Source organism: Pimephales promelas, chromosome 20 (genome assembly GCF_988280905.1).
Source record: "Pimephales promelas chromosome 20, fPimPro1.hap1.1, whole genome shotgun sequence".
In the NCBI taxonomy this organism is placed as follows: domain Eukaryota; kingdom Metazoa; phylum Chordata; class Actinopteri; order Cypriniformes; family Leuciscidae; genus Pimephales; species Pimephales promelas.
Genome location: NC_142788.1, coordinates 30,623,644 through 30,638,863, shown reverse-complemented (window position 1 = coordinate 30,638,863; position 15,220 = coordinate 30,623,644). Strand labels below are relative to the sequence as shown.

The 15,220-nt window shown below is 37.2% G+C and overlaps 1 protein-coding gene across 2 annotated transcripts in view; it reads left to right on the top strand.

Moving 5' to 3' along the window:
- Window positions 1–900: 900 nt before the first annotated feature.
- Window positions 901–15,220, top strand: part of camta2 (calmodulin binding transcription activator 2) — a 34,330-nt gene continuing 20,010 nt past the window's right edge. For both annotated transcript variants that reach the window (XM_039679101.2, XM_039679100.2), the window contains exons 1-11: window positions 901–997; window positions 4,074–4,174; window positions 4,840–4,943; window positions 6,963–7,030; window positions 8,605–8,740; window positions 9,320–9,391; window positions 9,616–9,766; window positions 9,990–10,115; window positions 10,562–12,222; window positions 13,252–13,378; window positions 14,412–14,546. In XM_039679101.2, coding sequence (XP_039535035.2) covers window positions 4,132–4,174; window positions 4,840–4,943; window positions 6,963–7,030; window positions 8,605–8,740; window positions 9,320–9,391; window positions 9,616–9,766; window positions 9,990–10,115; window positions 10,562–12,222; window positions 13,252–13,378; window positions 14,412–14,546 — 2,623 coding nt within the window. In that variant the 5' untranslated portion in view covers window positions 901–997; window positions 4,074–4,131. The remainder of the gene's footprint in view (window positions 998–4,073; window positions 4,175–4,839; window positions 4,944–6,962; window positions 7,031–8,604; window positions 8,741–9,319; window positions 9,392–9,615; window positions 9,767–9,989; window positions 10,116–10,561; window positions 12,223–13,251; window positions 13,379–14,411; window positions 14,547–15,220) is intronic.

Here is a 15,220-nt window from a genome sequence, read left to right as displayed (position 1 = left end):
TTGTTTGTTTGTTTTTTTAAATACTGTGGTTTTCTATGAAGTAAAGTATATTTCCAAAAGAATGATTCTGACTAATTGGTTTGTCTTTTTTTTTTAATGTTCTGACCTTGTAACTCACAAAATTGATATGCTCTCTCTCTCTCTCAATGAGTTTAATTGTCATGACATATTGTACATTGTATTGCCAAAGCGTTTAAATGAGGATGAGAATTAAAAAAAAAAAAAATTAGACCAATATCTGTATTAAACAGGTGTGGAAAAACAGAGGAATAAATAAATGAATAAATAATTTAGTAAAATACAATATATGTGCTTTCAGTGGTGTGTGTGAGCAAATTGATGCTTCACTCTCACTCTCTAATTCAGACATTGATAAATGTCTATTTTGTGATTCAGAGGGAAGCTATTTTCACAGTTTTGTACATCGACAGGCTTAAAGGCTTATGTTTGACGCCTAATTTCATGTTTGTAGATTTTAAAGGAATATTTTCAAAGGTTGGTTTCATTTTTTGGGGGGGGGGGGGGGGAAAATAGAAAAAAGCACTTTAGCCTATTATTGGAAAAGCGAAAATGGCTCTTTATCCGACAAGGGAACAGAAGGTGAAGTTAGTCGGGATGTAGTACTAGTTCTTAAAGTTTAATAAAAGTAGGGATTTAATTAGATTTTTAATTGTATAAACTATGAAGTATATAAAGGAATGTAAAATGTATGGAATACAGAAATCTTGTGATTTGTTACAGTGGGTGAATAATTTTTTGCTAAATATCTTGAGTATTGTGGAGTATGTTTGGTAATTGTTTTAAGATAATTTACTCTCTCTCTCTATCTCTAACTCTCTCTCCCTCTCTCTCTCCCACTCGCTCTCCCACTCGCTTGCTCTCTCCCGCTCTCCTTCTCTCTCTCTCACTCTCTCCCACTCGCTCCCCTCTTCCCTCCCCCCCATCGGTGACGTCAGTGGTGTGAAGAAGAAGATGGCGGCGCTCGTGAAGGCGGAAGGTAAGTTGCGGACCTGTTTCTGTTATGGTGACCCGTTACTGTCAGCGCGCGAGCTGCCGTTAATCAGAACCCGTGCGCACGGCTCGGTTCGGTCCCGGTGCGCGTGTGTGTTTCTGTTACTCCTGCATTAGTGTATCGTGTGTGTGTGTGTGTTTATCCCGTCAATCAGTGTGTGTATGTGTCAGTCCGGGGCCTTGAGGGTTTGTCATATGTATTTATGTTTATGAATAATAGAATTAAACTCATTCAGATGGTTTCGTTCGGTCCGGTCTTCGTCGACAGGCCTGTCTACATATATTGTGTGTGATTGGGTCATAATGGGTGTGTGTGCAGGAGACGCGGTGTTTATGGCTTTTACAAAAAGTATTATCATATTTTTGTACACGGTGGTCATGATATTCCCTGTATTATTATTTTAATATATGGCTATGGTAAATATGGTAATAATTCAGGAGTGTGGTCTGATACGATAGTAGCCTACTGGTATTTTCTCAACATCGTTTTATTTTTAAATTATGGGCATTAATAAACAACTGTCATTTGGCTACTTAACATTTTTCATCATCTAAAATTTACTGACATTAAATACACATTCATATTATATATTTTGGATTACACACGGATTGCATCATATACTCTGCTGTCTGCATATCAGCATCAACATTACATTATATTAAAAGGAACCTTTAAATCGTTTTTAATAAATATTAGGTCTTGTTCGTTGACCAAGTGACTGTTTTTCGTGTGTTAATCAATTGGAGGCGGGGCTATGCTAAATCTAGAGTGCTGATTGGAGGAGAATGTGTGTTGTTGATGTGTGAGGAATCCTGTAGGCTGATATTCCCTTACCAAGTTTGTGAAACTGATATTCCGGTATAATCTGATTGATTGAGCTACATTTGTTGGAAAAAAGTGCCTGGGATGGAACATTGTTTGCAAATGATAAAATATTTGTTGTGTAAATAAAGGTGTATGGATCATTTATATCCCATAATGTGAGCCAGCTACTTCACACCACTTTTACGCCAATTTTTACATGCACTGATGTAAGTTCTGTTTCTAGAACATACAGGTGAAACTCAAAAAATCAGAGTATCGTGCAAAAGTTCATTTATTTCAAGTAATTCAACTTAAAAGGTGAAAGTGAAACTAATATATTATATAGATTCATTACATGCAAAGTGAGATATTTCAAGCCTTTATTTGTTATAATGTTGATGATTATGGCTTACAGATATGAAAACCTTTTCACAATATTCTAATTTTTAATTTGGGGTTTTCATATCTGTAAGCCATAATCATCAAAATATAACAAATAAAGGCTTGAAATATCTCACTTTGCATGTAATGAGTCCATATAATATATTAGTTTCACCTTTTAAGCTGAATTACTGAAATAAATGAACTTTTGCACTATATTATAATATTATTGTATATTGTTTTACATGTGAATCCCACCTATTCTGAGCTTTTTTAATTTATTTACAGAATTTAGAAGTGTACATTTTGTTTCAGTATTAAAATAATACAATTTCAGCATTCTGCATGTTTTATGAATGTACTTCAGGGATCCTGCTCCTTTTATCTAATGAATATCCATGACTTTCCTGGTCGTTCCTGATTTACCAGATTTACTGGGATGCACGATAAATTTGGATTAAGATTTATCGGGCGATATATCGGTTATCGGCTTTCAAATATAATAGGTTATCGCCGTATTGGGCAAAATGTTCACATTATTACAAATAATTTTACTCACAATTTCGACCTGATATAAAATTCTAGAGCTTGGAATAACTAGGTATATGTTTGTGTTATTCATTATAAGCTTATTTTAATTCTCCTTTTGTCATCTTGCAGCAGAAGCGGATCGTAGAGAAATAATTGACTTAAGATTGCCAGGCTTTTAGGAAACGCAGCAATGTTGATCAAGGAAATCGTTAAGGACCTCTGTGAAAAACATTATATAACGTGTGCAACTTGTGTTGACTCTAGTGCACAGATATTACACAATTTTTTTTTGTGGCACATTAAAAAAACTTTAAAATAAAATATTTTCTGATGCTTTATTAAGACTTTAATCATTAATCGCTCAGGCTTGTAAATGTAATGTTTTATGTATTTAATCAGATCATCTTTTGTCATCATAATGGGAAGCGTTCAGAGATATCGTCAGGACACGTTATACAGGAAGGTTTCTGTGTGTATGATGGAGTGTTGGCTGGTTTCATTGAAACGAACAGACGTGTGAGTGTTTGGATCAGAACCGCTCGCACCTCAACCCATTAAACCAGCAGTACTGAACTCACAGGGAGCAAACACATCAGTATTATATAAAAGAAGTGTGTGTGTGTGTGTGTGTGTGTGTGTGTGTGTGTGTGTGTGTAAAAACTGTGAGAGTATATTTGATCACCCACTGCTGTGGTTACTAGGCAACACAGACGGCAGATCCGGAGAGAGAGAGAGAGAGAGAGAGACTTTCTATATAAATTCATTAGCATTCTAGTTTTGTTATTTATTTTAATTCTATTTTTATCATGTATAGCTTATAAAACTGTGGTGATGATAAATGGATAGATGAATAGGTAGATAGACCGACAAATAGATAGATAGATAGATAGATAGATAGATAGATAGATAGATAGATAGATACGTGGATGGATGGATGGATGGATAGATAGATAGATAGATAGATAGATAGATAGATACGTGGATGGATGGATGGATAGATAGATAGATAGATAGATAGATAGATAGATAGATAGAGACGGACAGACAGATATACATAGTAAAGCATAAGGAATTATAAAAAATAATAATCCCCACTATATATACAGCCGATATAAAGCCGATAACCAATATATTGGCAGATAAATCTAAATCCAAATTTTGATATAATTTTTGAGAGTGTGATACATCAGCCGATACTGATATAGTGACGATATATTGTGCATCCCTAATACAAACAAAAGCATGCGTTTAGTAAGCCGTGTAAAAATGAAGCTTGTATTACAGCCTCTTACAGTATGTGCATGTTTTCTGTGTGTGTGTGTGTGTGTGTGTGTGTGTGAGGCAGTGTTGCAGTGTAGTCCTCCCTGGATCGTGTGACTGCCCTCTGCAGGCTGAAGGGGTTAATGAACTTCACCATGAACAACAAGGACGCCACGGCAGAGTCAGGTCAGGCTCACACACACCTTTAAAATATTCATGCAAGTCCACTAGAGCTGCACGATTCTGGAGAAACTGAGAATCAAGTGCGTTTTAAGATAAAATAGAGATTTTGAACTAAACAAAAGAACGTAATTTACTAGATGTTCTGACAAAATGTAAAAAATTTGTAATAACATTTTTTACTCACTCACTTACTAGACTTTCATAACTGGATGATCAGTGTTTTTAAACAAATCTACTGAGTGAATGATTCAATGACAAACACATGTTTAACAGTCACTTGTCTCCACCTACTGGTGTGACGATGCAATGACACAATCATTATTTGAAGCGTCAAGTTTCTATTAAAAGGTGATTTACTCTACATTGATCACTACTGTAGACATCAGCGTTTATATCCGAGCTATAAACTTTTATCTTAGTACTTTTGTGATAATCTGAATGATTGTAAGGCAGAAATATTGATACTGTGTGCTTGAAAAGTCTTTTTGTGAAGCTGTTTCATATTCATGACAACGGCTCTCCCTGGCTCAGAAAGCAGATCTGAATGTTCCTGTGATCGGACTTGTCAGAGGTTTAATAGACAGGGCCGAATGGTTCCCAGAATCAAGCAGAAACATATTAAAAGCAGTAATAATTAGTGATGCTGAACAGTGTTTTGCGTGATACAGAGACCAGCGGTCAGATGAAAGTGTTTTTGCCCAATAAGCTGTTGGAGTGTTTGCCTCGCACGACGACTTTACCCAAAGAGAGACTGCGCTGGAACACAAACGAGGTGTGTGTGCTACTATTAGGGCCTATAGTTTTTATTTCTATATTTTTTGTTTTCCCCTTAATTAGTGATGCATCAATATGAAGATTTTGGCCGATATCGATAACCGATAATTCTTTATATTTGAAAGCCGTTAACCGATATTTTTGGCCGATGTTGATAACCAATAATTCTTTATATTTGAAAGCCAATAACCGATATATTGGCCGATATCGATAACCGACAATTCTTTATATTTGAAAGCCGATAATAGATATATTGGGCTATATCGATAACCGATAATTCTTTATATTTGAAAGCCAATAATTGATATATTAACCGATATCGATAACCGATAATTCTTTATATATGAAAGCCGATAACCGATATTTTGGCTGATATCGATAACCGATAATTCTTTATATTTGAAAGCCGATAATAGATATATTGGCCTATATCGATAACCGATAATTCTTTATATTTGAAAGCCGTTAACCGATATTTTTGGCCGATGTTGATAACCAATAATTCTTTATATTTGAAAGCCAATAACCGATATATTGGCCGATATCGATAACCGATAATTCTTTATATTTGAAAGCCGATAATAGATATATTGGCCTATATCGATAACCGATAATTCTTTATATTTGAAAGCCAATAATTGATATATTAACCGATATCGATAACCGATAATTCTTTATATATGAAAGTCGATAACCGATATTTTGGCTGATATCGATAACCGATAATTCTTTATATTTGAAAGCCGATAATAGATATATTGGCCTATATCGATAACCGATAATTCTTTATATTTGAAAGCCAATAATTGATATATTAACCGATATCGATAACCGATAATTCTTTAATATCGGTTACCGATAAGTTTTTGTATTTAAGTCGATAAGTGTTGTATTGGCAGATATCGATAACCAATAATTCTTTATATTTGAAAACCAATAACTGATATATTGGCCGATACGATAACCGATAATTTGAAAGCCGATAACCGAAATATTGGCCGATAAATCTGAATCCAAGTTTATATATAATTTTTGGGAGCCTGATTACAAAAACCAAAGTCTCACCATTAAAAAACACGTCCCAAACACACAAAAAAGACACTAGTTCCTAGTCTGAACCAGTGAATTAATTTTACAATCCGTTTGCCAACTTTCCTTACCAAAAAAAAATTGAATCATATTTCATATCCATTAACCATCGTGTGTGGATCTGAAGTGTGTCAGCTGAAGGAAATAATACATTGTTTATCGGCTTTAAAATATGGTCCAAATTTTATCATTGGACCAATAACGGTAACATTAAAAATGAACATATCCGCCGATACCGATTTAGTGGCAGAAATATCATGCATCCCTAGCTTTAATTTTAGTTAAAGTGTTCGGCATTTTTTATTATAATTATTTTTAATGTCTTGCAGTTTACATTTATTTAATTTCAAGTTCCGATTTTTGTTAAAAATGGTTTCAGGTTTAGTTAATAATAATAACCCTGATCACAACTGTTTTTTCTCCAACACTCACACTTGTGCTTTACGTAGTTTGGTGTTCTGGGTCAAAAATTACCCGTCTATTTAAACTGCTTATAAATCTCTGATCATGCTATATTATCACCAGATACTGGACTTGTAAACGTGTTTTCTTCAGTTAGCACAGGTTGTGTGTGTCTTTTGGACTGATTGATCGCAGTGTCATTGATCTGAGCTGATGCTCCTCATCTAACAGAACCTGATGTGCCTCAGCTCAGATCACCGACGCTACGATCATTCAGTCCAGAAGACACACACAACCTGTGCTAACTGAAGAAAACTCATTGAGTCCAGTGTCTGGTGATAACATAGCATGATGAGAGATCATTTTTGACATGCATGTGAGAAAAGTACACAATTGATACATTTTGAAATTAAAAAAAAAAAAATTATAGCCTACATGTGCAAAGTCAGTAAGTTTTTCAATAGCATTTTTTAAGGAAAAAAATACATTATAATGCAAGTTTGTTGTGTGTTTGTTTGTGTTTCAGGAAATTGCGTCCTTCCTGATTTCCTTTGACAGACATGACGAGTGGCTTTCCTGCAGCCTTAAGACCAGGTCAGTGTGTCTGTGGGATTGTGGAAATGTGTGGGTGAGCATCACGTAGTGACACTTTTCTTCTGTGTAATAACGGACACTCAAGGATTGTTCACTATCACTGCAAAAAACTATGTTTTTGCTTTCAAATAAGTTCACTTTAGTTTACTTTCAAGCCGATAACCGATATATTGGCCGATGTTGATAACCGATAATTCTTTATATTTGAAAGCTGATAACCGATATTTTGGCCGCTACGATAGCCGATAATTCTTTATATTTGAAAGCCGATAATAGATATATTGGCCGATATCGATAACCGATAATTCTTATATTTGAAAGCTGATAATAGATATATTGGCCTATATCGATAACCGATAATTCTTTATATTTCAAAGCCGATAATTGATATATTGGCCGATGTTGATAACCGATAATTCTTTATATTTGAAAGCCGATAATAGATATATTGGCCGATATCGATAACCGATAATTCTTTATATTTGAAAGCCGATAATTGATATATTGGCCAATATCGATAACCGATAATTCTTTATATTTGAAAGCCGATAACCGATATTTTGGCCGATACGATAGCCGATAATTCTTTATATTTGAAAGCCGATAATAGATATATTGGCCGATATCGATAACCGATAATTCTTTATATTTGAAAGCCGATAATAGATATATTGGCCTATGTCGATAACCGATAATTCTTTATATTTCAAAGCCGATAATTGATATATTGGCCGATATCGATAACCGATAATTCTTTGATATCAATTACCGATAAGTTTTTGTATTTAAGTCGATAAGTGTTGTATTGTCCGATATCGATAACCGATAATTCTTTATATTTGAAAGCCGATAATAGATATATTGGTCGATATCGATAACCGATAATTCTTTAAATTTGAAAGCCGATAATAGATATATTGGCCGATATCGATAACCGATAATTGTTTATATTTGAAAACCAATAACTGATATATTGGCCGATACGATAACCGATAATTCTTCATATTTGAAAGCCGATAACCGATATATTGGCCGATAAATCTAAATCCAAGTTTAAATATAATTTTTTGGAGCCTGATTTGTTCACTATCACTGCAAAAAACTATGTTTTTACTTTAGTTCACTTTCAAATAAAAATGCCCTCATGATTTACTCTCCTCCACGACATCCAAAATGTTCATGTCTTTCTTTCTTCAGTGGAAAAGAAATGAAGGTTTCCTCAAAAACCTTCATTTCTCTTTTGCAGTGTAAGAAAAGTAAATCTTTAGACTGATGGTTGAGCATGTGATGTTTTGCGCTGTGAAATCAGTTAAACAACCACAAGAACATGTCAACAGCTGTAGTTATAAGCGGCAGACTGAGACTATGTCTACATACACACCTGACATGGGTGACAGTTATTGCAATAACACATATTAAATATTGATAATCCTCTTCATAAGGAAATAGTTGGCTATGTGTGAGTGATCAAACGTACATTAGTTGCCTGTATTACTCTAGTGAATATATGAATAAATATATCCTCGTTTCCATCGTGTTTGTGACTGAAATAGATGTTGTGTGTGTGTGTTCAGGCCACAGAACGGTTCAATAATCCTGTATAATCGTAAGAAGGTCAAATACCGTAAAGATGGATATTGCTGGAAGAAGAGGAAAGACGGGAAGACTACGAGAGAGGATCACATGAAGCTGAAGGTTCAGGGCATGGAGGTGAGAGCGCCACCTAGAGCTCACAGCACGCGTGTGTGTGTGTGTGTGTGTGTACTCACACGTTTCAGATCAGGAGGATTTTTAATGTTTTTTAAAAGTCTCTTCTGCTCACCAAGGCTGCATTTATTTGATTAAAACACACAAAAAACTGTAATATTGTGAAATATTATTACAATTTTAAATAATGATTATAATATAGTTTAAAGTGTTATTTATTCCTGTATTTTTAGCATTATTACTCCAGTCTTCAGTCCTTCAGAAATCACTCTAATATGAGGATCTGATGATCAAGAAACATTTATGATTATTATCAGTGTTGAAAACTGTTATTTACATTTTTATTTCAGGATTCTTTAATCCTTTACATTATAATCGTTATTTAAAATTGTAATAATATTTCACAATATTTTTTTTTATCAAATAACTGCAGTCTTGGCGAGCAGAAGAGACTTCTTTTAAAAGCACAAACTTTAGTTCGGCAGTGTGTATTTGAGATTTGAGATGCAGTAATATTGTGGAAGTGATTTGTGTTATGTGATGACACGGCAGCTCACACACACATCTCTGTCTCCGCCGCAGTGTCTTTACGGTTGTTATGTTCATTCCTCCATCGTCCCAACATTCCACAGGAGATGCTATTGGCTGCTGCAGGTTAGTGACACGTCCGGCCAATCAGGAGCCAGGGTCAATGCATGTAAAAGAAGGAATTGTTGTAATAATATTTTTTAGGAAATCATTATACACATTTTATACAGATTACATAATAAGACACAAAACAATACCATGACATAAAAAGAATAAAATTACAAGTAAACAGGAAGGATACTGGTAGAGTATTCTGAACTGTGTGTGTGTGTGTGTGTGTGTGTTTGCAGAACCCAGACATCGTGCTAGTGCACTACCTGAACGTGCCGTCGCTGGAGGACAGTGTGAAGTCGTGTGGTCCGGTGTCCTGTGCTCTGACCGACCGGCGGGACAGTCTGCGCTGGAGCCGAGACGAACTGCTGTCGCAACTCAAACCCATGTGTGAGTGACCAATCACACGCCTGATTAATGAGTGATCGACCAATCACACGCCTGATTAATGAGCGATCGACCAATCACACGCCTGATTAATGAGCGGCCGACCAATCACACGCCTGATTAATGAGTGATCGACCAATCACACGTGACACGTGTGATTACTGCTGTACCGAGAATGATGGTCAGTGTGACTTTGACAGAAGTGTGTGTGTGTGTGTGTGTTTAGTCCACAGTTTGAAATGGTCTTGTGGAGGCAACGGCGCCGTGGATCTCTCTGTGGAGCAGATGGTGCAACAGATCCTGGAAACACAACAGACCAAACCCCAGCCACGAACACACACCTGCCTCTGCGGTAACACACACACACACTCCTGCTTTATGTTGGTCTAATGATGTGTTCTAGCACATATCCGCTCACAAAACTGCTCGCTTTCTTACATTTATAATCAAACATCGCGATTGTAGTGTTTATTTAGATTTTTGGTATAAACTATTATTTATTTTGTCATGTGACCACAGGAGCTTATGATTAATAACTGCTTGTGATGGAGATGCTAAAAACTAGTGCTGTCAAATTGATTAATCGCATCTAACATTAAAGTTTGTAATTATATCATATGTGTGTGTGTATATACAGCCCTGAAAAAATTAAGTTGCAAAATGATCAGTTTCTCTGGTTTGATCATTTATAGATATATGTGTTTGGGTAAAATTAACATTTTTGTTTTATTCTACAAACTACTGACGCTATACTTTCGAACAATAGCTTTATTGATCTTCCACTTTCGTTTTCCACAGCATCTCCAGGATCCAACATTCCTCATCGCTGCAACAGCACAAAACATCGCATCATTTCCCCCAAACTGCCCGCCCCTTACCCCGCCCTCACGGAGCTGCAGAATCTGGCCAATGAGGGCTCAGGAGCAGAGGTCGGGCGAGAGGCGGGGCCAGGCGATGTGTCAGTTGCTGTCGTGCCTTCAGAGAGAAAGCAGCCGCCAGAAGATCGGATCGAGGACATGGTGGGCGTGGCTTCCCCATGCTCCGCCTCTTCCTCGTCATCATCGAGTCCGCCACAAACGCAGCGGGCGGCGACAATCGCGTTGAGCAACGGAAATGGTTTCCAGCGTGGCGGATTAGCAACGGTGGCGCTGCCGCAGAACGCGGTAATCGTGATGACGACGGCGGCGCCGGTAGGCCGTGGATGTGGGGAGGAGCCAAACGGCGAGACCCGACTTTCGCTCACTCGTGCCGGCGGACGCTTAGTTTTATCTCCTGTCCCGCCTAAACATGACACGCCCTCTCCGCCAAGCTCCGCCTCCCCACCGAGCCCCATCCCGGCGAATCAGGGCGTGGCCACGCTGTCACTCACTCTACTTCCCAGCCCTGTGATTGGAGGACTGCTGCTGACCGATCGCATTATCCCAGAAGCACCCGGGACGCTCCTCCACCCGTCGTCCCCTTCGCCCTCGCTTCTTCCGTTCGACCCCGATTCGTTCCTCAACAGCCCCAAACAGGGCCAGACGTACGGAGGCCCCGCCTCCAACTCCGCCTCTTCCTCCCCGTCTCCACCTCCTTCCACATCTCCTCAGCCTCCTTCTCTCGCTCTCTCTCTCTCTCCCACTTCTCCCCCATCCTCTCTCTCTTCCCTCTCTTCTGAGACGGAGAGGAAGAGTATTCCAGGTCGTCCCGCCTCCAGTCCCGCCTCTTTTTCGTTTTCGCTCTCTCCGACGCGAACGACTCCTGCGCTGCTCCCGATGTATCTCGAGTCATCATTAGGGCTTGATTCGCTGAGCCCCTCACTTTCAGTCCCGCCCACAAACGGCAGAGCTCCTCCCACCAGATTCAATGCTCAAGCCACGCCCACTCATCTACCAACCAATCAGCTCTCTCCATCCCAACACGTCAACAACCAACTGGCGGCCGCCAACACAACAACCTCCCTCGAAGTGCTGCCGACCAATCAGCTTCCTCAAGAAGCAGAAAAGGCGGAGCTTATGCAGTCAGAGCTTCAAGTGCAATCCTGTCTTTTAACAACACACTCCATGTGCATTCAACCACAGAATCTGACTCCGCCCCCAGCCACACCCACAAACATGACGCCCATACAGGTTAAAGAGGAGCAGTCTCCGCCCACTCATTATGATTCAGAAGTGACACCCATGGACACCACCCACTGCGCCCATATAGACGAGGAGGAGGCGGGGCTTACGTTTGACTCCACCTTCCCTGACTTAATATCTGAGCTGATCACAGAGGAGACCGTAAGCCACGCCCCAGCCCCGACTCCGCCCATTTACCCCGTCAGGTACATGGTCCCGCCCCAGCCCACGCCGTCCACCTCGTTCCTGCCCTTCCCGCTCCTCACGCGCACACACTCGCTGGCGTCGGGCGGCGCGCCGGAGGAGTCCCAGCGCTTGGCCAACATCACCGACTTCTCACCGGAGTGGTCCTACCCGGAGGTATGAGTCTTTCACGTCGCTTCTTAATCACTGGAAATTGGTTGCGAATTCCCTTTACTATAACCGATCATTATTTTCTGAAGGATAAGCACTTTTTGCCTCATGTGCTATTTGTAGAAGGATGAAAGTTCTGTTCTTGATTATAAAATGGGTTTCTGCTCATGTTTTGTTTATGAAACGCCATTGTTATTTTAGAAATATATATTTATTTGTGCTGGGCAGCGATTAATCGCATCCAAAATAAATGTGTGTGTACTGTGTATAATTATTTTGTATAAATACACACATGCATGTATATATTTAAGAAATATTTAATTGTATATTCTGTGTATATATATATATATTATGCATGCATTTGTGTTATTTTGGATGTGATTAATCATGGTTTATCGTTGCCCAGCACTTATTTATATATTTTTTTCATTTTATTTTTCATTTTAGTTAAAGTTCTAGTATTTTTGTTATTGTTTGTTTGTATCTATTAAAACAATCAGCTTTAGTTTGCGTTTATTTTAATACACCAAGTTAAACTGAATTAAAATAAGAAATATTACCCAGACAATCTAAAAATAAAATATGATTACGTTTTGGGTTTAGGCTTACTTTTACTTTTAGTTTTAATCATTTCGCTGTGTGTTTTAGTCATTTTTAAACCATGCAAAAAAAAAAAAACTACTTTTTTTGTTATTTTTAATTATTCTTTCAGATTTTTTGTTACTTGAGAATCAAAATGACATAAGATAAGTGAAAAATGCATCAAAGTGAAGAGAGTTTTTGCTTAAAATAAGAACAAATATCAAATATTTGTTTTCCTGAATAAAGCAGATATTTTTATAGTTTTAAATGTTAAAGAAATTTTTCAGAAAACAAGACTTCACATCTTAAGTAATTTGTATCTTGATATAAGAATGTTTAGTTTTAGTCACTTTAGTATCTCCAGTTAAGCGGTTTCTGTGTTTCCTGTTATTTGAGTGTCAGTGATTATGATTATGTGTGTGTGTGTGTGTGTGATACGCCTGTGTGTTTCAGGGAGGGGTGAAGGTGCTGATCACCGGCCCGTGGTCGGAGACGGACAGCAGATACTTGTGTGTGTTCGATCAGACTCGTGTTCCTGCTTCTCTGATTCAGCCGGGGGTCCTGCGCTGCTATTGTCCAGGTGAGCCAGACGGGGGCGCTGAGAAACCTGAGAAACACTGCAGTAACATCTATATCCAATCTATATCTAATCTACATCTACATCTAATATATATCTAATCTACATCTACATCGTCTTCTATATCCAATCTACATCTACATCTTTATCTATGAATAAATAATAATTTTCTCAAGATTATTTTTCTCATTCCATTGGCAGATGATTTTGCTTTTTTTAAGCATCAACTCACTTCATTTTGATGAATTTTCCAGAAAACAGGACATAATATCTTATATCATTTACTCATCTAGTAAATGCAACTTAAATTAAGAATTGTTTGATTGGTTGATTGATGAAGAAATGATTTAATGTGTGTACTGTGTTTTTCTATTTTTTGTATATATATATATATATATATATAGACACACAAACATGCATGTATATATTTATAAAAATTATGTATTAAATATTTATATATTATATAAATTATGTATAAACATATATACAGTACATGCAAATATTCTTAAATATATATATATATATATACAAAATAATTATACACCGCACACACACATTTATTACATAAACACAAACTTTTATTTTGAATGTGATTTATCATTACTGATCTTTTCCCAGCACTAGTTTACAAACATTATATACAGTTGATGTTGTTATATTTGTGTTGTGACTTTCCACATCATGATAAAAAGATAAAAATCTCAGTTTGTAATATTTATTGCTAATGCAAAAGCAAGCACAAGATCTTAAAGTACTGGAAGCTGACTTTTTGAAATTTAAGTCCTGGAAATCCTTAAATACAATATGAATTTTTTTTTTTTGAAAACAAACACATGGCTTTGATTTTATAGCACTTTAAATGCCAAATTATTTAGTAAAATATATATATTTTTAAATTTGCTTTATAGAAAACTTAAACTTCTACGACTTTTTTACACTTTTAGTTTACAGATGAAATGCTGAAAATAAGCGCTATATATACACAGTAATATACAGTTTTCTCTGTGTGTGTGTGTGTGTGTGTGTGTCTGTGTAGCTCATGAAGCAGGTCTCGTGGCTCTGCACGTGTTGATGGACTCCAGCCCCGTCTCCTCATCTGTGCTGTTCGAGTATCGCGCTCGCAACGCCTCGTCCTTACCGAGCTCACAGCTGGACTGGTTATCACTGGATGGTGAGTACACACACACACACACACACGCTAACCCGACCCCTAAACCTACCCATCGCGCACACACACCCTCCATTTGGGAAAAGCAGCACAGATGAAATGGGATGTGATGTGTGTATTTCTGTGGTTCGGAGGCGAGAGATGACGTCATAAGAGATCAAATGTGATCAGAAGTGAGAGATGGCATAAGAAATATGAACGTAATCAAATAAAAAAACAAAACTACTGATATTATTGTCTTATATTACAAAACCAGTGAACTCTCAGCGAGGGACATGAGTTCATATAATATTATCATTATCAAGTATATTATATTATCAAGTCACATGTATGTAGCATAGGGTTCTTTACTCAACTCCAAAGGACATTTCATGCTAAAAGAGGTTCAATAACGACAAGAAAGAACACTTTTGGCACAAAGGTACTTTAAAGGCTATTATTCATTCATATATTACATTTTGTAGTTGTAATTAAATTATTGTTTATTAAACTGTTGCAGTTCTTAATGTGACATTTTAATCATGCAGATTTTTGGAGGATAAAAACTGAAATGTCACTCTTCGTGTGATATTGATTAATTACATTTTTTAACCACCATATCTTGAATTTTGTGATCATTCACACTCATTGCATTTTAGGGGTTCCAAATACGTAGCGCTTTAGAACCTTTTAAGGTT